The sequence below is a fragment of the Desmodus rotundus genome, chromosome 2 (assembly GCF_022682495.2).
Source record: "Desmodus rotundus isolate HL8 chromosome 2, HLdesRot8A.1, whole genome shotgun sequence".
NCBI lineage: Eukaryota > Metazoa > Chordata > Mammalia > Chiroptera > Phyllostomidae > Desmodus > Desmodus rotundus.
In genome coordinates, this window is record NC_071388.1 from 58,225,629 (window position 1) to 58,244,329 (window position 18,701).

The window sequence follows — 18,701 nt, forward strand, 5'->3', positions numbered from 1 at the left end:
ATATAAAAATAGTGATTAAATATTCCTTTACTGACCATTTTGCTTCCTGCCCTCCTGGGGCTTAGACGATGTGTGTGTGTTTGTATGGGGGCGGGGAGAGAGAGAGAATGGGAATGAGAATATGAGTAGGAATGAGTGATTATATTTGCATAAAATAAACCAATCTGAAAGTGAAAAAAAATGTATTCTTCCAAGGGATACCAAGATTTTAAAACATTAAAACTTGTCTTTATAAGGATTAAAGAAAAACACATTAATGGTTGCTGAGGTTGGGGGCACAAGGGACTCATTTTGAAGGGTGATAGAACATTCTGTGTCTTGATTGTGGTGGTGGTTAGATAATGACAAAGGTTTATTCAAATAAAACCTTTGTCTTTGGGTGGGAAGGATTGTGGCTGTGTTCTGTTTGTTATTCTTTACTTGTATCCTCTACCCTTTTTAAAATAAGTAATTAATATGCATTTTTAAAGAAATGTAGAACAGTTACTGTGAAAATATAACAAGAAAACAGATGAGTTTTCTCTAAAGTCAGACCTATTCAATTAACTCACAGCTGAAAATACGGCTGCTTTTTCTATAGTACTATTTAGAAGAGTGTTTTTATTTCTCTTTCTGAGAAATGGGTAATTTTTACAAAGTTTTTTATTTTGGCATTTGATTTTGGTTTTGTAATACAGTTATGAGTCAAATTTCTTAAGATACCAATCAAAACACAAAACTTTACCAGGAACTCCAGGATTAGGAGGAAGTAGAAATTTACTTAGCTCTCCTGTCCTATTCTCTTTTTCAATTCTTGTCAGCCATTTCACTCTGGGAAGCCGTACAAGTGTGGTGTCATTTTTCAGACTGTTGTAAAGTGGTCTTTTTTAACATTCTTAGCCTTAACACCTCTCCTGGGAATGGGTATGTAAAAACAAAAAAGCTTTTTCACTTTTTCATTTAGGAATTAAGTGTGGAAAGAAAACTTACAATTTCTTTCTCTTCTTCTTTTTCTAATAGTTAATTGTGTCTATTAAGGATAAATCAAATGGAAATATTAAAAACAATTATATCCCAATCTCATAGAACTATTGAACTAGTATGATAATGTATATATGTAAAATGTTAGCTAAAAATAATTTTATTATTGTTTTATATAGTTGGTCTTTTAAAGAAAATTGACATACCATCTGTCTTTATTGGAGAATCATCAGCTAATTCCTTGAAGGATGAATTCACATATGAAAGAGGGTAAGTAATGGATATAAAAAATAATGTAGAGTAAAAATTTTTTATATTAGGGTAAAATGAGATAATATTAGTTGCAATTAAGGTTATATTTTAGAATATTCTGTTGTACTAGATTATCTCTTAAGTCATTATGATTTTAGTACAACTATATTGTACTATTTCCTCTGTGTATAGTTACATATTAAAAATATCTTCATGATAAAGAGATTAAGGCACCTATTTGGTAAAAAGATAAAAGAAAACTTAAACTTATAGTTTAATCAAACTACTGGTATTTAGAAACAATGTAATTTACATTTATATGACACCTTTCATTAAGATGTATTTGTATTTTATTAAAAGAAATTTTTCGTTTTATAAACACAGAGTCCAGGACAGTATGGTGACTAACTTTTACAGAAACAGAAGGTTTGTTTGCAAGTTTAAAAATTTGATTTGGAATAAAAACTTCTGCATGGAATTTTCCCTCCAAATCTCCTCATCATGGTAACATAACATATAGACTGAAACTAACTTAGAGCACCGCTGTCTCTGTGACACATCCCCAAAACACAGTGGGCAGGAGCAGTCTTTTGACCAAGAGGAATAATAACAACAATATTCATAATACAAGCAGTCATATTTTTTGAGTATTTGGCAAGTGCCAGGCACTCATGAAACCAAGACATTTGTTGGGAGAGTTTCTCACAACACTCTAGATGTTACTATAATCTCTTATTAACTAAATTTGCCAAAAGAGGACACTGGTACAGTGAGATTCAATTCTAATTATTTAAGGGAAATACATCCTTGAGTATTTGAGTTTGAAAATCCTTAAAAAGAAAAGGTTTTTTTTCTGTTTTTGCCATTTTTCCTATATACTTCTGATATTTTGAATACTGTTCACACATTATATGCTCAGAATGTCTTTATTAAGTTAGGGGATGTAATACTAAAAGTAGTTAATCAAGCCCTGGATGGGTAGCTCAGTTGGTTAGAACATTTTCCCAATATGCCAAGGTTGCGTGTTTGATCCGTGGTCAGGGCATATACAAGCATCAACAAATGAATGCTAAAATAATTGGAACAACAAATTGATGTTTCTCTCTCTCCCCCCTCTTTCTTCTCTTTCTAAAAAATCAATAAATAAAAAAGTTAAACATTAAAATACAGTTCATCAAGATGCTGTTGTGTCAGCCATGTTTGTGTAGCTTATAGCTAATAAAGGAGAACTGGTATTTGCTTTACCTCAGTATTGTTTCCTCATTTAGAAAAAACCTGTACATTTTAAGTCTTGTTTTAGTTATAAAATCATACATTGTAAAATTAAAAAGTAATACATACATGCTGGTAAAATAAGCAACAATTCACAAATATAAAGTATTTAAATGAAATTTCTTTATGATGCTATTCTCTAACAACAGAAAGACTTTAATTGTCCCCCATATTTGAACACTCAAAGTTAATTAGTGATAATGTATTCATAAAATAGAAGTATAAAACACATAGTATTTTGTAACATGCTTTACTTAATATTCAGAACCTTTCCATGATAATGCAAGTCCATATTTTTCCTTATCCCAGCTCTTGGGGTCAGATGTATTGTGGACTTCAAATTTTTTTCATTTTTTAAAAGTTAAGTAACAGTCCAAATGGGATTTTCAGCAACATCTCATAATGAAACAAATTATATACAGAGGTGGCAAAAGTAGGTTTACAGTTCATATAGAAAAATACAAATTAATAGATAATAGATGATAAACCGTTCCATGTACTCACAACTGTAAGCCTACTTTTGACCACTCCTAAATAGCTGCCATGAGTGTATAAATATTTTTTTATGTTAGTTCAGTTCAGACTGACTATAAATGAATTGCAGACCTTGTTTTTAAAGTTTTTTTAGGTTTCAGAATTGTGCTGACGGGACTGTAGACTTGTACGTATAGACCCGCCTCATACATCTGTTGGCCAGCCTGCCAGCCTACCTCCTTACTCACTCATTAATTCATTCTGCTTTTTTGTTCTGGTAACTTGCAAAGATATTTAAAAGTAGAGAGACGACTATACTGGGTCTCATCATTCAGTGTCAAATTAATCGATGCATGGCCAATTTTGTGTGGACCGTTCACCCTCTGACCCCATCTCACCTCCCTTCCTTCCCCCCATCATGATTATTTTGAAGCAAGCCCCAGATATCCCATCATTTCACCTGTCAATATCTCAGAAGAGATCACTAAAAGATAAGGTTATATAGAGAAATATAACCATATTATCATTATTACTGTATTTTGCCATGTACAATGTGCTCCAGTGTATAACATGCACCCACATTTTTGGCCCAAACTTTCAGGAAAAAAATCGTTTGTTTTAATTTTTTAATTCACTTTTTTATTTATGTAAATTTAGAAACAAAACTGATTTTCATATTCCAGGATATCTTGCATATGGATATTGTTATTGCTTTCTACAGTTACACTTTTAAAGTATAAGCATAAAGAAAAGAATTAAAAACATTTATATAGATACAGAATTAGTACTACCCACGTATTATTTTTTCCTAAAAGATTTGGGCAAAAAAGTGCACATAATACACAGCAAAATATAGTATACCTTTTTTAAAAAAGTAAACGTTAATTCAATTTCAAAACATTGAGTGTTCACATTTTCCCAACTGCTTGAAATCCTTTTTTAAAAAAACATTTTAATATTCCAAATAATGCCCATATACTGCAATGGTCCTTATGCCTTAATTTTTTTTTTAATTTATCCTGTGAATTTTACTACAATTTGGACTTTCCTGATTGAATCCTTGGTTATTATCTAGAATATTTCTTTGTTGCTTATTTTCCCTATAAACTGCTCATTAGATCTTGAGGTTTGTTCCAATTAGAGTTATTGAGGGGCTGGAAGAATAGGGAAAGCAAGAATACTTCATATATGGTATTTTATGTTTCTGCCAGAAACAATATCTGGATCTTTGTGATGCGAGTAATTTAATTTTATAATTCCTTCTTCACTGATTAGTTAAAGTCCTTCTCTAAACATGACTTGTACCTTATTAATTATCTGATTACCTTGATGTACAATGTGTTTAGGAAAGATAGGATAAACACTTGATTCTCTCCCTTTACTGTTTTTTAAAATGACTTGGTTTGCTAGCATCTCCCAAAGATGATTTAATATATATATTTAAAGAATTATAGCAAACTCATGAGTTAAAACCTATTTCATGTGCTTCAGTCCATTGTAGTTATTATCTTTATTGATGTTCACAATGTCCCATTTCGGACTTCAAGTTTAATCCAGATTTCTTTTGACAGGAATGCAGGAGCTTTTGATTGCTCCTTCTTTTCGGTATATGGCAAGATGTTTCAGGCCTATTTTCTTCTTTTCCTTCCCCTAACCTGGAATCAGTCATTTCTTCAAGTTCTGGTTCCATTTAATTGATTATGGTATTTAGAGACCAGGAGTGATCATTGCTCGTGGATTTGTCACTATTTCTAGGGCTTTTCAGTGGACAGAGCTAAGAAATATATAGTTTTTAAAGATACAATAAATTGTAAGTGCATACTGTTACTTCCAATTTAAATTCAGGACTGTAGGATTTTTACTTTGTTGATCTTACATCTGTATTTTACTTTTCTGTGCTTGAAGACACCAATATAATTATTTTTTTTCTTTTTAAATTACATAATACACACAAAGTAGACTCAGAAGAACAATACCAACACTAATACGAACATTTATAAAAAACAGTTCTTGCCCTGGTCAAGTGCTCAGTTCGTTGAAGCGTTGTCCTGTCCACCAAAAGGTTGTGGGTTCAATTCCCAGTCAGGGCACATACCTGGGTTGCGGGTGCATTCCCTGGTTGGGGTGCACATAGGAAGCCGCCAATCAATGTTTCTCTCTCTCTCTCTTGTCTGTCTAAGATTAATGAACATGTACCTGGGTGAGGATTAAAAAAACAAAACAGTTCTTTCTCTGGCTAAGGTATATCATAAAGATACAAAGTCAAATTATGTTTTAAAGACATGAAATAATTCTTGTGTGTGCTGATGCTGTCAACTGGAGACACAAATCTAGTTGATTTATTTTGCTTTTAGGTTTTAGGGATTGCATTTCCATCTACACTATGACTTTTATAATTCTATATAAATTTAAAGACTATACTTTCAGGGATCATTTCTATAGTTTGTTAATTCTATATAAATTTAAAATCATAACCAGCAAGATAGTGTTTATTCAGAGATATCCAGCATGTATGTGTTATTCACCTTGTTCCTCCTGTTCTACCCTTACCCCTTACCTTAAAATAATAATTTTTTTAAGTTTTTAGTTTATTCTTTATTTTTTAAAAAATGTAAACAAAATACCTATGTCTGTCTTTCATCCTCAATACATAAACACTGTTTCCCATCTTGCTTTTCTTCAATTAACAGTATGGCCTGGAGATCACACCATATAAGAAGATAGATTTTTCATTTCTTTATAATAGATGCATAGAACTCCGTTAGCTGCTAGTCCCCTGTTGATGAGCACTGGAGTTATTTACAGCCTTCTGCTGTTAAGTAGTGCTCTCGTGAATAGCCTTATGTAGAAGCCTTTTCATGTTTTTGCTGGTTTATCTTTGGAATAGATTTCTAGAAGTGCAAATGCCAGGTCAGAGCTTGCTAGATATTGCCAAACTCTCATGCATTGGGTTATGCCAGCAGTTGATGACAGTGTCTCTTTTCCCAAAGAGTCATCGACAAATTATGTTGTCAGCTTTTTAGATTTACCCTAATCAGATAGGTGAGAAATAGTTCTGCTTGTAGCTTTAATGTGTGTTTCTTTGAACAATTGTGGGCAGAGGAAAGAATCGTTTTTGATCATAGTGAGTAGCAAGGTGAACTGGAGATATTGCTGGGGTGTGGTCTTTAGGGGGTCATTTAATCTTCATGGACAAAGAATCCTGTTTCTTTCAACTCTGAACTTCCCATCTTCTCTCTCATGTGTAGGGACTCCATTTTTTCATATTTTGTCCCCAGGATCAGGCACAATGACAGCATAGTCAGTAAAGGCTGGTGAAATTTAATTGCTGTTGTGCAACCTCAGCGTTCTTCAACAAAGAGCACTGTGCTGGCAGCAGAACAGGTTGTGCCACAAACAGGGCACAAGACTGAGGTATGGGCCTGCCTAGTGTGGAATGCAGGATGTTTGGTGAGGCAGTTGTGAGCTTTGTCTGAAAGGGGCAAGTTCAGGCTAGTAGTCATCCGAAAGAGTGAGGGTGTCCCGCAGCTGGGCTGATCATTGGTCATGCCTGGAAAGTTGGTTTATAGCAAGACTTTGGTGTGTGCTTGTTGCTTTACAGGAAGAAAGGCTTTGATGTGTGGTTGTATATCCATTGGGGCTCAGTAGTTTGGAGATAGCCCTTTGATCCTAGATGGTGGGGGTTGGTATGAAAACAGACAACAGGGCAAATATCTCATGTATCAGCATAGGGGTTGGGAAATTAGAGTAATTGTTACAAAGTTTAGGCCGAGACACCTGGTTTGAAATTAGTCTGGAATCTCATGGAAAGGAGAATAAGACACTATTTCCGGGGTTGCTTCGGACTGCGCTTCAATGACCACATCTTAACTGCAGAGCTCAAGAAGTGTACTATATTTAGGGTTCACATGGGGGTGGTGTGTAAGATACTAAAGCTGTTTAAATAATCTCCTTTTTCAAATACAAATTGAGGGGCTGGCTTTAGCTCAGTGGGTACTTCAGTTCAAATACAAATTGATCTGGTATGAACTGGACGGGGATGTATCTGCAGGCTCAGCTGTGGGAGCCTGCACAGACAGAGGAAACAGAAGCAAAGCTAGACTGCTTTCCATAGTATGTGCACCAGCCATCCGTGAGGGTTTGGATTTCTCCTTACAAAGGACTTTAATAAGCAATTGTGTACCCCCAGAAAAACCTTATGGTATTTTCACTGAAATTATATTATACTTACAAATTAATTCAGGGAGAATTGACATTTCTAGGATGTTAAATCTCCTTATCCAAGAACATGGTATGTCCTTTTATTTGTTCAACCAATGAGGGTGGCTCAGTTGGTCAGAGTGTCATTCCCATACATCAAGGTTGTGGGTTCAATCCCTGGTCAGGGCACATACAAGAGTCAACCAATGAATACACAAATGAGTGGAACAACAAATGCATGTTTCTGTCTGCACTCCTTCTCCCCCTTCTCTCTCTCCTTCCTCTCTCCCTAAAATCAATAAATGTATCCTTGGGCAAGGATTTTAAAAAGTCACTTTGAAATGGAAATAATTTGCTTTCATGGTATTTTTCCTAAGTACTGTGGTGTCCTAAGCATTTGTATATCAGGGGAGGAGTCAACCTATTTTTATTTTCTTTTATAAAATTGAGAATTTTTGTTTTGTATTTAATCCTTGTGTTATGAAGTACCTAGCTTCGCTGCCTAACTTAGTCGCTGAGCCATGGATAACGCAATAGAGTTATCTAACACAGGAGTGCAGTGGAGAAATCAGTCATGTTACTGACCAGTATACAGGCCCTTTCCTAGACTGAGGATACCTTCCAATGCAGGGTTTTGCTGCCATGTAAAATTTGCTCACACAACACAAATACTACGGTTATTCTGATCACAGTTTCATTTCATGAGTCCCTTTCAATTTTTATAATAATAATACCACAGTAACTAATAACACGTTAGTAACAAAGGGGAATAAGGCATGAAGCATTCTCCACTTCTCCCCCTGACAGCATATATATTTTTGTAGGGTTTTTTTCCCAGGGAAGCAGTGGAGAAGATGGAGAATAGAGAGGAAGCTACAACTCCTGTGAATTCCTTTACCAGTTTTCCATTCCATGTCTCACAGATAATGTAGAGTACAGGGGCTGTGTCCGTAGTCTCTGGTACAACAAGTTTATGAAAGCATGTAGGGAGGAGAGAGCATATTTTCATCATTGGTGGCTTCAGAGTTTTTCCAGAGGGGACTATTGAGCAGTGATTTGGTTGAGGTAGGGTTGTTATTGACATACTACCGAAGGTATTGCCATTATTTTAATGCAGATTTTCCCTATAAAATATGCATACTTTTGTCCAGGTTACTAAATTCAGTAAATAATGTATTTCCAGGATGGACACAGTAAGTACTGATTGGCTGGTTTCCCCTATACAGTCTAAAAGCTTTTTTGAATTACATGGACAAGTAATTTTGGCAAATATGTAAAATAGACTTAAAATGGAAAAATCATCCCATAAGTTATTGGAAATTATATATTAGAAAATGTGATGTCTAGTGGATTGAATTATAATGTCTAAATGCTTTTTAAAAATACATTTGATTTTGATTAGCATCATAATTTGGCAACTCAGTCTTTCTCATTTATTAATTCTTGTTTTCTTCCAGGGGCCACATTATCTTAGTTCCAGAGTTTAGTCTTCCTCTGGAGTACTACCTGATTCCCTTCCTTATCATAGTGGGCATCTGTCTCATCTTGATAGTCATTTTCATGGTAGGTAAATTGATTTTAAATACTTTTTAAAAATAGTATAAGTGGCTCTAAAAAACATTGTGTTAAGAGAAGTGTTACATTAAGGCTTTTTATATGAGTCCATTTATGTAACCGGTTCTCGAAAAGGCAAAGATAATCTGGGTAGAAAAAGTCAGAACAGTGATTGCTTCTTGGGGCCTAGGGCGGGGTGAGGGATTTACTGAATGGGTCTGAGGGAACTGTCTGGAGTGCGAATCATGTTCTTTATCTTGAGCCATTTGGGTGGTTCTAATGCCTGAATTCACCAAATTGTGTACTTAAAGTTTTGTGCATTTCATTGTACATAAATTTTATTTAAAAAGAAAAGAGAATTAAAAAAAATACTAAATTCAAAGCAGTGATATACATGCTGAAGTATTTTGAGGGAAGTATACTGATACTTGAAACTTACTTTGGAAAAAAGAGAAAAAGAGATTGATGGATAGATATAGGGATGGGTAGATATGTGATAAAAAGTAGCATAGTAAAATGTTAATTATAGAATCTAGGTAGTGTCTATATGGGTATTTATTATAAAAATTCTTTCAACTCTTCTCTGTATTTGAAAATTTTTGAATTAAAATGTACATTAAAAAATAGCCTGAGGGCTTAATATTAAGGGGAATGGCACATTTTTTCTCCAGAACAGTGCCGACCAAAATATGGTTCCAGGACTCTTAGTGGGTCTGCAGGGTCAAAGTTATTTTCATAGTAATGCTAAGACACTATTTGCCTACATCACTGTCATTCTCTCAGGGTTTAGAGTGGAGATTTCTGGAGGCTATATGGTATGTGGCATGAAAACAAATTGAAGACAAAAGCAGATTATGAGAATCCCTCTGTATTCTATAAAGATAAATATTTAAAGACATTTGCAAAGATATAAAACAATCCCACTGTTCTTTTTATTTTTGATAAAGAATGTATCAACCTCTGATGAGTTTATTATTATATTGAGCTTATAGATTAATTTAAAAATTAAATGGCATCTTTGAAGTGTATAGTCTTCCTATGATGCTTTGGTATTCCTTTTCATTTATTTAGGTATTTTGTTAGACTTTTTTGAAATTGCATTTTCTAATTGGTTATTACTATGTTATAAGAACATTGTTGATTTTTTAAAAAGATTTTATTTATTTATTTTTAGAGAGAAGGGAAGGGAAGGAGAAAGAGAGGGAGAGAAACATAATGTGTGGCTGCCTCTGGTGTGCCCCATACCAGAGGCATGTGCCCTGACTGGGAATTGAACTGGCAACCCTTTGGTTTACAGGCCGATACTCAATCCACTAAGCCACACCAGCCAGGGCTGATTTTTATTCAATAATTTTAAATAACTTTTATTCAGTAATTTTGAAATAACATTAAGATTTACAGAAAAATCGCAAAGGAGAGTTTCTGTACATTTCTCATCCAGGTTACCCATTGTTAACATTTTATATTATCATAGTACACTTGTCAAAACTAAGAAACTGACATTGGTACATTACCAGTAGTTCAACCTCAGATTTTGTATGGATTTCATTAGTTATTCCATCAATCTACCCAATCTAGAGTGTCCCCCTGTACTTAGTTATCACGTCTTCCCAGCCTCCTCTGATCTATGGCAGTTTCTCAGTCTTTCCTTACTTTTCATGATCTTGACAGTCTTAAAAGGCCTTGGCCAGTTACCCTGTAGAATGTCCCTCAATCTGGTGTTTTTCGTATGATTAGATTGGATTATGGGTTTTTAAAAAGAATATCAGAGGTGAAATGCCCTTTTCATCATACCGTGTCCGAGGGATGTGATCTCTGCATAATATCGCTGATGATGTTAACCTTTCTCCCTTGGTTCAGGTGGTGTTTGCCAAGTTTCTCCACGATAAAGTTATTATTTTTCTCTTTCTCTATTCTATTCTTACTTTTGAAATGAGGCAGTAAGTGTAGCCCACCCTAAATAAGCAGAGAGGCAGGAATTAGTCTTCACTTCCCGGGGGTAGCAGGGAGTACCCACACACATTATTTAGAATTCTTTTGAAAGGAAGATTTGTCTCTTTTTGGCATTTATGTATTTATTCACTCATTTATTTACATTAATAAGTATTCATATATGTTTATTTTACACTTGGATAAGATACTAATTATTTATTTTTCTTGTTTAAATTATTTCCATGTCGGCCATTCAGAGCTGCATTAGGCTTGCTTCTGTATCCTTTTGATTCGACCCATCTTTTTTTTTTGGCGCTTCTTTGCTGCCTGGTACTATAAGAAGGTTCAGGTTCATCTTATGTTTTTCTTGGCTCAGCCCTAGAATCAGACATTTCTCCAAGAAGTCCTGGTTTCTTTTATTGAAGAGTTTTATTTAGAAATGGTGATTGGAAAATGGCCATTATGGATTTGATTTTTATATAATAATTTCATATCTTTAAGTTTGCTGAATTCTCCTATTCTGATCATTTGGATTTGTTGATTGTCTTGGGTTTTTAGTGTAGAAACAAGGAAATGTAGAAAGTTAGAACAACAAACAAATAAGAAATACTCTTGGCAAATGGGGAACAGAAATAAATACCTTTAAACTAATAAAGATAATTGACTAAAAACTTTACATGAGTATCACTAAATGGTGAATTATTAGAAGCCTTCCCTTCAAAATCAAGAACAAAAAAAGGATGCTTATTGTTGGAACTTCTATTAGTATTGTGTTATATTTTCTGGTAAAACATGAAAAAGAAAGCAGTATAAGGATTAGAAATAAAAGAAACCAAATTTTTATTTCCTTCTAAAAAACATCAATGGATACTGAATTATGTCCTCTATCTGTTGTAATGATCATTGGTTTTCTGTCTTTATTAAATTGGATTACATTAGTTTGTTATATAAATTTTTAAAATCCTTGCATTTGGGGGATAAACTATTTATTTATGATGAATAAATTTTGTCTTTGCATTTTGGGTTATTCAGATTTTTAGTATGGGTCAGTCAGTTTTACACTTGGGCATAGATGCAACTAATCCTAAGTAAAATATTAGCTATCTGAATTTCTAGGTAAGGGAAAGTTTTAGTTTTATGGAGCCAGAATAATCTTGACATCAGAAGTGAACAATCCCTTGAGTACTGTTGGTAGGAATGTTAAGTGGAGCAGTCACTATAGCAATTCTTCAAAAATTGAAACATAAATTACCATATGATCGGGCAGTTCCACTTCTGGGCATATACCCAAAAGAATTGAAAATGGGAGTTGAAATTATGTTCACAGCAGCACTATTTGCAATAGCCAGTGGTAAAAGCTACCCAGTTGTCCATCGATAGATGAATAAACAAAATGTGGTGTATACATAGAATAGAATATTATTCAACCTTAAAAAGGAAGGAAGTTCTGACACATGCCTCAGCACGGATGAGCCTAGAGGACATTATGCTAGGTGAATAACCAATCACAAAAAGACAAATGTTGTATGATTCTATTTATATGTGGTACCTGGAGTAGTCAGATTCAGAGACTGAAAGTAGAATGGTAGTTGCTGGGGACTGTAGGAAAGGGAGAATGGGGAATTATTGTTTAATGGGTATGGAATTTCAGTTTGGCAGATGAAAATAATTTTATGGATGGATAGTGGTAATGGTAGCACAATTTGAGTGTGCTTAACACCACAGAACTGTACACTCAAAAATGGGTAAGATAGTAAACTTTATGTATGTTTCCCAATGTTTTAAATAACATAAAAGTAACTAGACACAATAAAACTACTTCAAAAAAATTAAAGCTTTCTCTTATTTTCCATTTCTAAAATATTTTTTTCTGAAATTGGAATCATCTGTGACTTGCCTTTTTGCCTATAAAGTCATCTAGGCCTACTGGACATTTTCATAGGACCCTGGACATTCAGATGGTTGTCTACTTCTTTATACTAATACTTCTTTATTATATTTCTAGGAAATTATTTTCTCTGTTATCAAATGCAGTGGCAGAAAATGATTTATAATATTTATATACTCATATAACAAAGAGAATTTCTACTGTATGTGGAATGAGTTCTCTTCATATCCATCTGTGTCTTGCACAGCGTTGCCAGTTTATCTATCTGTTTTGCCTTTCAAAGAAGTAGATGTTGAGGGGTTTTTTTCTTTTCATTCTACAAATATTTATTTTGCACCGAGAATGAATTAGGCACTACTCTAGGGCCTGAAGATTCATCATTGAACAGATAAGTAAAACTCTCTGATATCAAGCAACATACATTCCAGTGGAACTTATATTCTAAAGTCTTTCCTTTTTATTTATCTCATGAATATCTGCTCTTATCATCACTATTTGTTTTCTTCTATTTTGTGTGTATATATTGATTTTCTTTTTCTAGCTTGTTTAGCTGAATGCTTTTAAATTTTTTTCTTGCTAGTATATACATTTAGGTTATAAATTGCTTTTTAACAGTCACATTAGCTGTAAGTCATAAATTTTGATAAGGAATATTTTTATTTTAATGGTTTGTTAGAATTTTTTTCATTGTTTTACATATGTTTCTTTATGACTCTGATGTCTCCATCTCTGTGAAAGGGGAACTCAAGTATTATAACTCCTAGCCCTTCTCTACCCTTTCACTCATTTGGTCTTAGGGAAGATGAAGCATCTTATCTGTGTAGTACATTTGGGAAGAATAAATTACGGCATTCTTGATTCACCTCTGCCTTTCTCTTGGGACCAACCTGTCTTCATCTCCTCCAGAACTGGAATGCAATTCTGGGGGAGGGTGAAGGAAAAGCCTTCTCCATTCCAGAGTTGTCTTTGTGTATATTTAGGTGGGTAAGGCCATCTAATTCTGTGGTTCAATAAGAAGTTTTATCTCTTTCTCCACTGAGTTAGGTACTACACTTGTCTCCATCTGCCAGTTTATCACTTATTTCTCAAGCTATTTACAATACAGTAGGTAAAGAGGCATGCCAATTATCAGGGCCCCTTAGAAACTCAAATATCCATTGTGATTTCTTCTGTGACTTATGAATTATTTTAACTGTTCAAAATACATATTTCTCCCATATCTTTTTTCCCCATTGACTTCTAATTCAATTGCATTGTAGTCATGAAAGATTGTATGTTATGGATTATTTGGTTATTTCCAAAGACTTGCTGTTTGGTTATCTCTTATAAACATTCCCCATGTATATAAAAAGAACGAGGTTGTGCAAAGTTCCTTAAGTGTACTTTTGTTTGAGCTTGTGCATTTGTTTTGTCTAGTCTGTTCTTCACTATGTTTAACAGTTTTTTTGAAATACAGGGTGGGGCAAAAGTAGGTTTATAGTTGTGAGTATGCAAAACACAACAGTTTATTCTTGTATTATTAATTATTAATTACTGTATCTTCCATATGAACAACTTATAATCCTACTTTTGCCCTACCCTGTATATATATTAGCTCCAATTTTATTGATGTATAATTAATGTATAATTAACCTCACATATTTAAATTATATAATTTGGTAGGTTTTAATGTATGTATATCTGTGAAGCCACCACCAGAATCAAGATAATGAAATATTGATCAGCTCAAAAAGTTTCTCATGCTCCTTGGTAATCCCTCCCTCTAACCCCTTCCAATTTCCCCTTAATATCCCACTCATCCCCAACCCTAGGCAACCACAGATCTGCTTTTGGTTAGTATACATTTTCTACAACCTTATATACATGGAATCATAAATTATGTACTCTTATGTATGTGCCTTTTTTCTTCTCAGAGTAATTATTATGAAATTCATAAATGTTATTGAGTACATGGATTATTCATTTCTTTTTATAGCTGAGTTATATTCCATTGTATGGACATACCACTGTTTTGTTTACCTGTTTACCTATTGATGGACATTTGGGTTGTTTATTATTTTTGGCTCTTACAAATAAAGCTGACATGGACATTTGGACTTGCACTTTTGTATGCAAGTTGTTGTATGGTATATGCCTTTATTTCTATTGGGTAAATATAAGGAGTGGGATGATTAGGTCCTATGGTAAATGTGTGTTTAAATTTATAAGAAACCACCAGACTGGTTTTCAGCATGGTGGTACCATTTTATAGTCCTACTATCAGTGTACCAGAGTGCCACTTTCTATACTTTCTTGGCAATACTTGGTATAGTCAGTCTTGCTAATTTTAGTCATTCTAATAGGTATATGGTGGTATTTGTGATTTTAATTTTTGTTTCCTCTTTACTAATTTGTTGAGCATCTCTTAAGTGAGTGGTTGTCATCCTTATATTCAAATATTTTGCCCATTTTTTTTCTATTGGGTTGCTTCTTTTCTTAATGAGTTTTGAGTTATTTTTACATTCTGGATACAAATCCCTTGTCAGGTATGCATTTTGCAGATATTTTTTCCCAGTGTGTGACTTCTCTTTTATTTTTTAACCATGTCATTTAAGGACAGAAGTACTTAACATTGATGTAGTTAAATTTGTCAAATTTTCTTTTATGGATGTTGCTTTGGATTTGGTTCTAGCCCTGTGGACTTCCTTTTTATTTTTGCAAGCATAGTAATTTATAGTTAAAAATCTTTTGTATGTTATCTAGCATTTCTGAATATTTGTAGTAGAGATGCCATGTATTTTTCTGCTAGAACTGAAAGCACAGTGGCTAATAGTATATGTTTGAAAATTCTTTTAGTTTTTTTATTTTTATTGTTTTGTATTGTGATTCCTAAATAATTTTTTTAAATGTATTGTTATTGTATTTTTTTATTACCATTTATCCCCCTTATACCTCTTCCACCTCCACCTACCTCTTCCCCATGCAATTACCACACTGTTGTCTGTGTCCATGAGTTCTTTTTCTTTTTTGCTTGATCCCTCCACTCCCAACCCCCTCGCCAGAGCTGTCTGCCATTTCTCTCTATGAGCCTGTCTCTATTTTGCTTGTTAATTCAATTCGTTCATTAGATTCCACATATGAGTGAAATCATATGGTATTTGCCTTTCTCTGACTGGCTTCTTTCACTTAGCATAATGTTCCCCAGGTCCATCAGTGCTATCTCAAAATGGAAAATTTTGTTTTTAACTGCTGAGTCGTAGTCCATGGTGTAAATGTCCCATAGTTTTTTTTTCCACACATCTATTGATGGTCACTTGGGCTGCCTCCAAATCTTGACTGTTATAAATAATACTGCAATAAGCATAGGAGTGCTTACGTTCTTTCAAATTAGTGTTTTGGGTTTCCTTGGATAAATTCCCAGCAGTGGAATCACTAGGACATTAGGCAATTCCATTTTAATTTTTTTGAGGTAACTCCACACTACAGTGCAGGAGGGTTCCCCTTTCTCCACATCTTCACCAAATTTTTTAGTTTATAAATTACAGGAATTTCACTCTCCCATTCTGCATCTTCTTTGTAACCTACAATTTACCATTTGTGTTTTTTCAAACAAACATATGTTATTTACAATGTTTCTGTCAGAATAAATTAAAGATAATTTAGATCAATGAATAAAAATTCAAAGGATAATTTAATAGGGTAATTAATCACTAATGTAGTTTATGTTTTAATTAATATTGCCATTAGGATTTAAAGAAATTAAATTCATTTTCAGCAGCTATCCGGAACTTTAAAAGATAATCTGATATTTTGATGGCCATTTTTACTTGAATGTTTAATATATGATTCTTTTTTTTCCTTTTATTTTAAGATCACAAAATTTGTCCAGGATAGACATAGAGCTAGAAGAAACAGACTTCGTAAAGATCAACTTAAGAAACTCCCTATACATAAATTCAAAAAAGGTAAGTGAATATTTTTATTTTCTAAATAATTACCCTTAGTTTATTTAAGAATAAATACATGGTGATAGATGGGAGAGTTGCTTCAATAAAGTCTCAATAAAGAGAAGGGAAGAAGGGGTAGGATCTGTTGCACAAATAGGTGGGTTGGCCTTAGATGGAGAGGTGGGTGCAAAATCCTGGTAGATGGGTATTAATGGTGGCAAGTCTATATAAGTGTTCTTTACTTCCTTATCACACTATTTCAGTTACTATAGGTCTCAATAAGTCTCTTTTTTAAGGATTTTATTTATTTTTAAGGAGAGGGAAGGGAGGGGGAAAGAGAGGGAGAGAAACATGTACAAGAGAAACATCGATTGGTTGCCTCTCACACACCCCCAACTGGGGACCTGGTCCAACAACCCAGGCAAGTGCCCCCACTGGGAATCAAACCTGTGACCTTCTAGTTCGTAGGCCGGTGCTCAATTCACTGAGCCACACCAGCCAGGGCAGGTTTAGGTAAGTCTTTATATCTGTTAAGAGTTAATCCTCTCACGTTGTTTTTCAACAGTTTTTAGCTATTATTGACACTTCGCATTTCCATGTAAATTTTAAAATCAATTTGTCAAGGCCAGCCCACCTCCAAACATATATAATAATCTTGTATATTTTGTAGGAAAATATACATAACATAAAATTGACAATTTTAACCTTTTTTAAGTGTTAAGATCAATGACAGTAAGGACATTCGCATTGTAATGCAATCATCACTACTGTCCATCTCCAGAACTGAAACACTCTACCCAATAAACAATAACTGCCCATTTCCCCCCTCCCGCCAGTCCATGGCAACTGTTTTCTGTCTCTGAATTTGACTATTCTAGGTACCTCGTATAAGTGGAGTAAGTGACAAGCTTTTTTCACTTAACATAATGTCCACAAGGTTCATCTGTGTTGTAGTGTATGTCAGATTTCCTACCTCTTTAAGGCTGAATAATGTTCATGATATTCTATGTATATGCCACATACTGTTTATCCACCCGTCTATCAATGGACAGACACTTGGGTTGTTTTCACCTTCTGGCTATTGAGAATAATGCTGCTGTGAACATGGGTGTACACATGTCTGTCTGAGTCTCTACTTTCACTTCTTTTGGGTTTATACACAGAAGTGGAATTGCTGGATCATAGTGTAAGTCTCTGTTTAATTTGGAGGAATGGCATACCACTTTCCATAGTGGCTGTGTTACTTACATTTCTATCAGCAGTGAACTAGGGTCCCAATTTCTCTTTGTCCTCAACAACATTTGTTGTAGTCTTTTCCTTCCTTCCCTTCCTCCTTCCTTCTTTCCTTCTCTCTCTCTCTCTCTCTTTCTTTCTTTCTTTCATAGTCATCCTAATGGATGGGATGTGGTACCTCATTGTGGTTTTGATTTGCACTTCCCTCGTGAGTAGTGATTTTGAGCATCTTTTCAGGCGCTTATTGGCCATTTGTCTCTCTTCTTTGGAGAAATGTCTATAAAAGTCCTTGGCCTTACTGAATTCTTCTTTAACCTTTTGGGAAATAATTTCAAACTTACAAAAAATCTTTGCTTCAAAGTTAAACACTTTTGTTCTGAGGGAGACCATTAAGAGGACAAAATCCTTTGCATGAGTAGTACAAAAAAACACCCATATACCTTTCACCCAGAATCACCTATTAACTTGCTATATTAGTTTCCATAGGACTTCCATAACAAAGTACCATAAACTAGGTGGCTTAAAACAACAGAAATTTATTTTCTCACAGTTCTGGAAGCTAGAATTCCAAAATCAAGGTGTTGGCAATATTGTTTCCTCCCTGAGGCTCTAGAAGGATTCTTCCTTGCCTCTTGCCTCTTCCCAGTTTCTGGTGGTTGCTGGCAGTCCTTGATTTTCCTTGGCTTGTGGCAGCATAACAGCAATCTCTACCTCCATCTTACATGACTTTCTTGTGTGTGTGTGTGTGTGTGTGTGTGTGTGTGTGTGTGTGTGTTTCCAAATTTCCCTAATCCAGTATAACCTCATTTTAACTTGACTCTATCTGGAAGAAACCTGTGTCCAGATAAGGTAACATTCACAGGTCCTGGGTGGACATGAATTTTTAGAGGCCACTAGTCAACCCATTGCTTTATCATTTTTGCTCTCTCTCCTCCTCTTTATGCATGTATGTATATAAAACCTTTTACTGAATGATTTGAGAGTAAGTTACATGCAACATGATCTTTTAT

At 34.4% G+C, this 18,701-nt stretch overlaps 1 protein-coding gene and 1 pseudogene across 4 annotated transcripts in view; both read left to right on the top strand.

The window, feature by feature from the left end:
- Positions 1-18,701, top strand: part of RNF13 (ring finger protein 13) — a 123,213-nt gene that overhangs the window by 80,469 nt on the left and 24,043 nt on the right. For all 4 annotated transcript variants that reach the window (XM_045192033.3, XM_024556299.4, XM_024556300.4 and 1 more), the window contains 3 exons: positions 1,140-1,230; positions 8,616-8,721; positions 16,383-16,476. In XM_045192033.3, coding sequence (XP_045047968.1) covers positions 1,140-1,230; positions 8,616-8,721; positions 16,383-16,476 — 291 coding nt within the window. The remainder of the gene's footprint in view (positions 1-1,139; positions 1,231-8,615; positions 8,722-16,382; positions 16,477-18,701) is intronic.
- LOC112301035 (small nucleolar RNA U3) lies at positions 5,370-5,447 on the top strand (annotated as a pseudogene).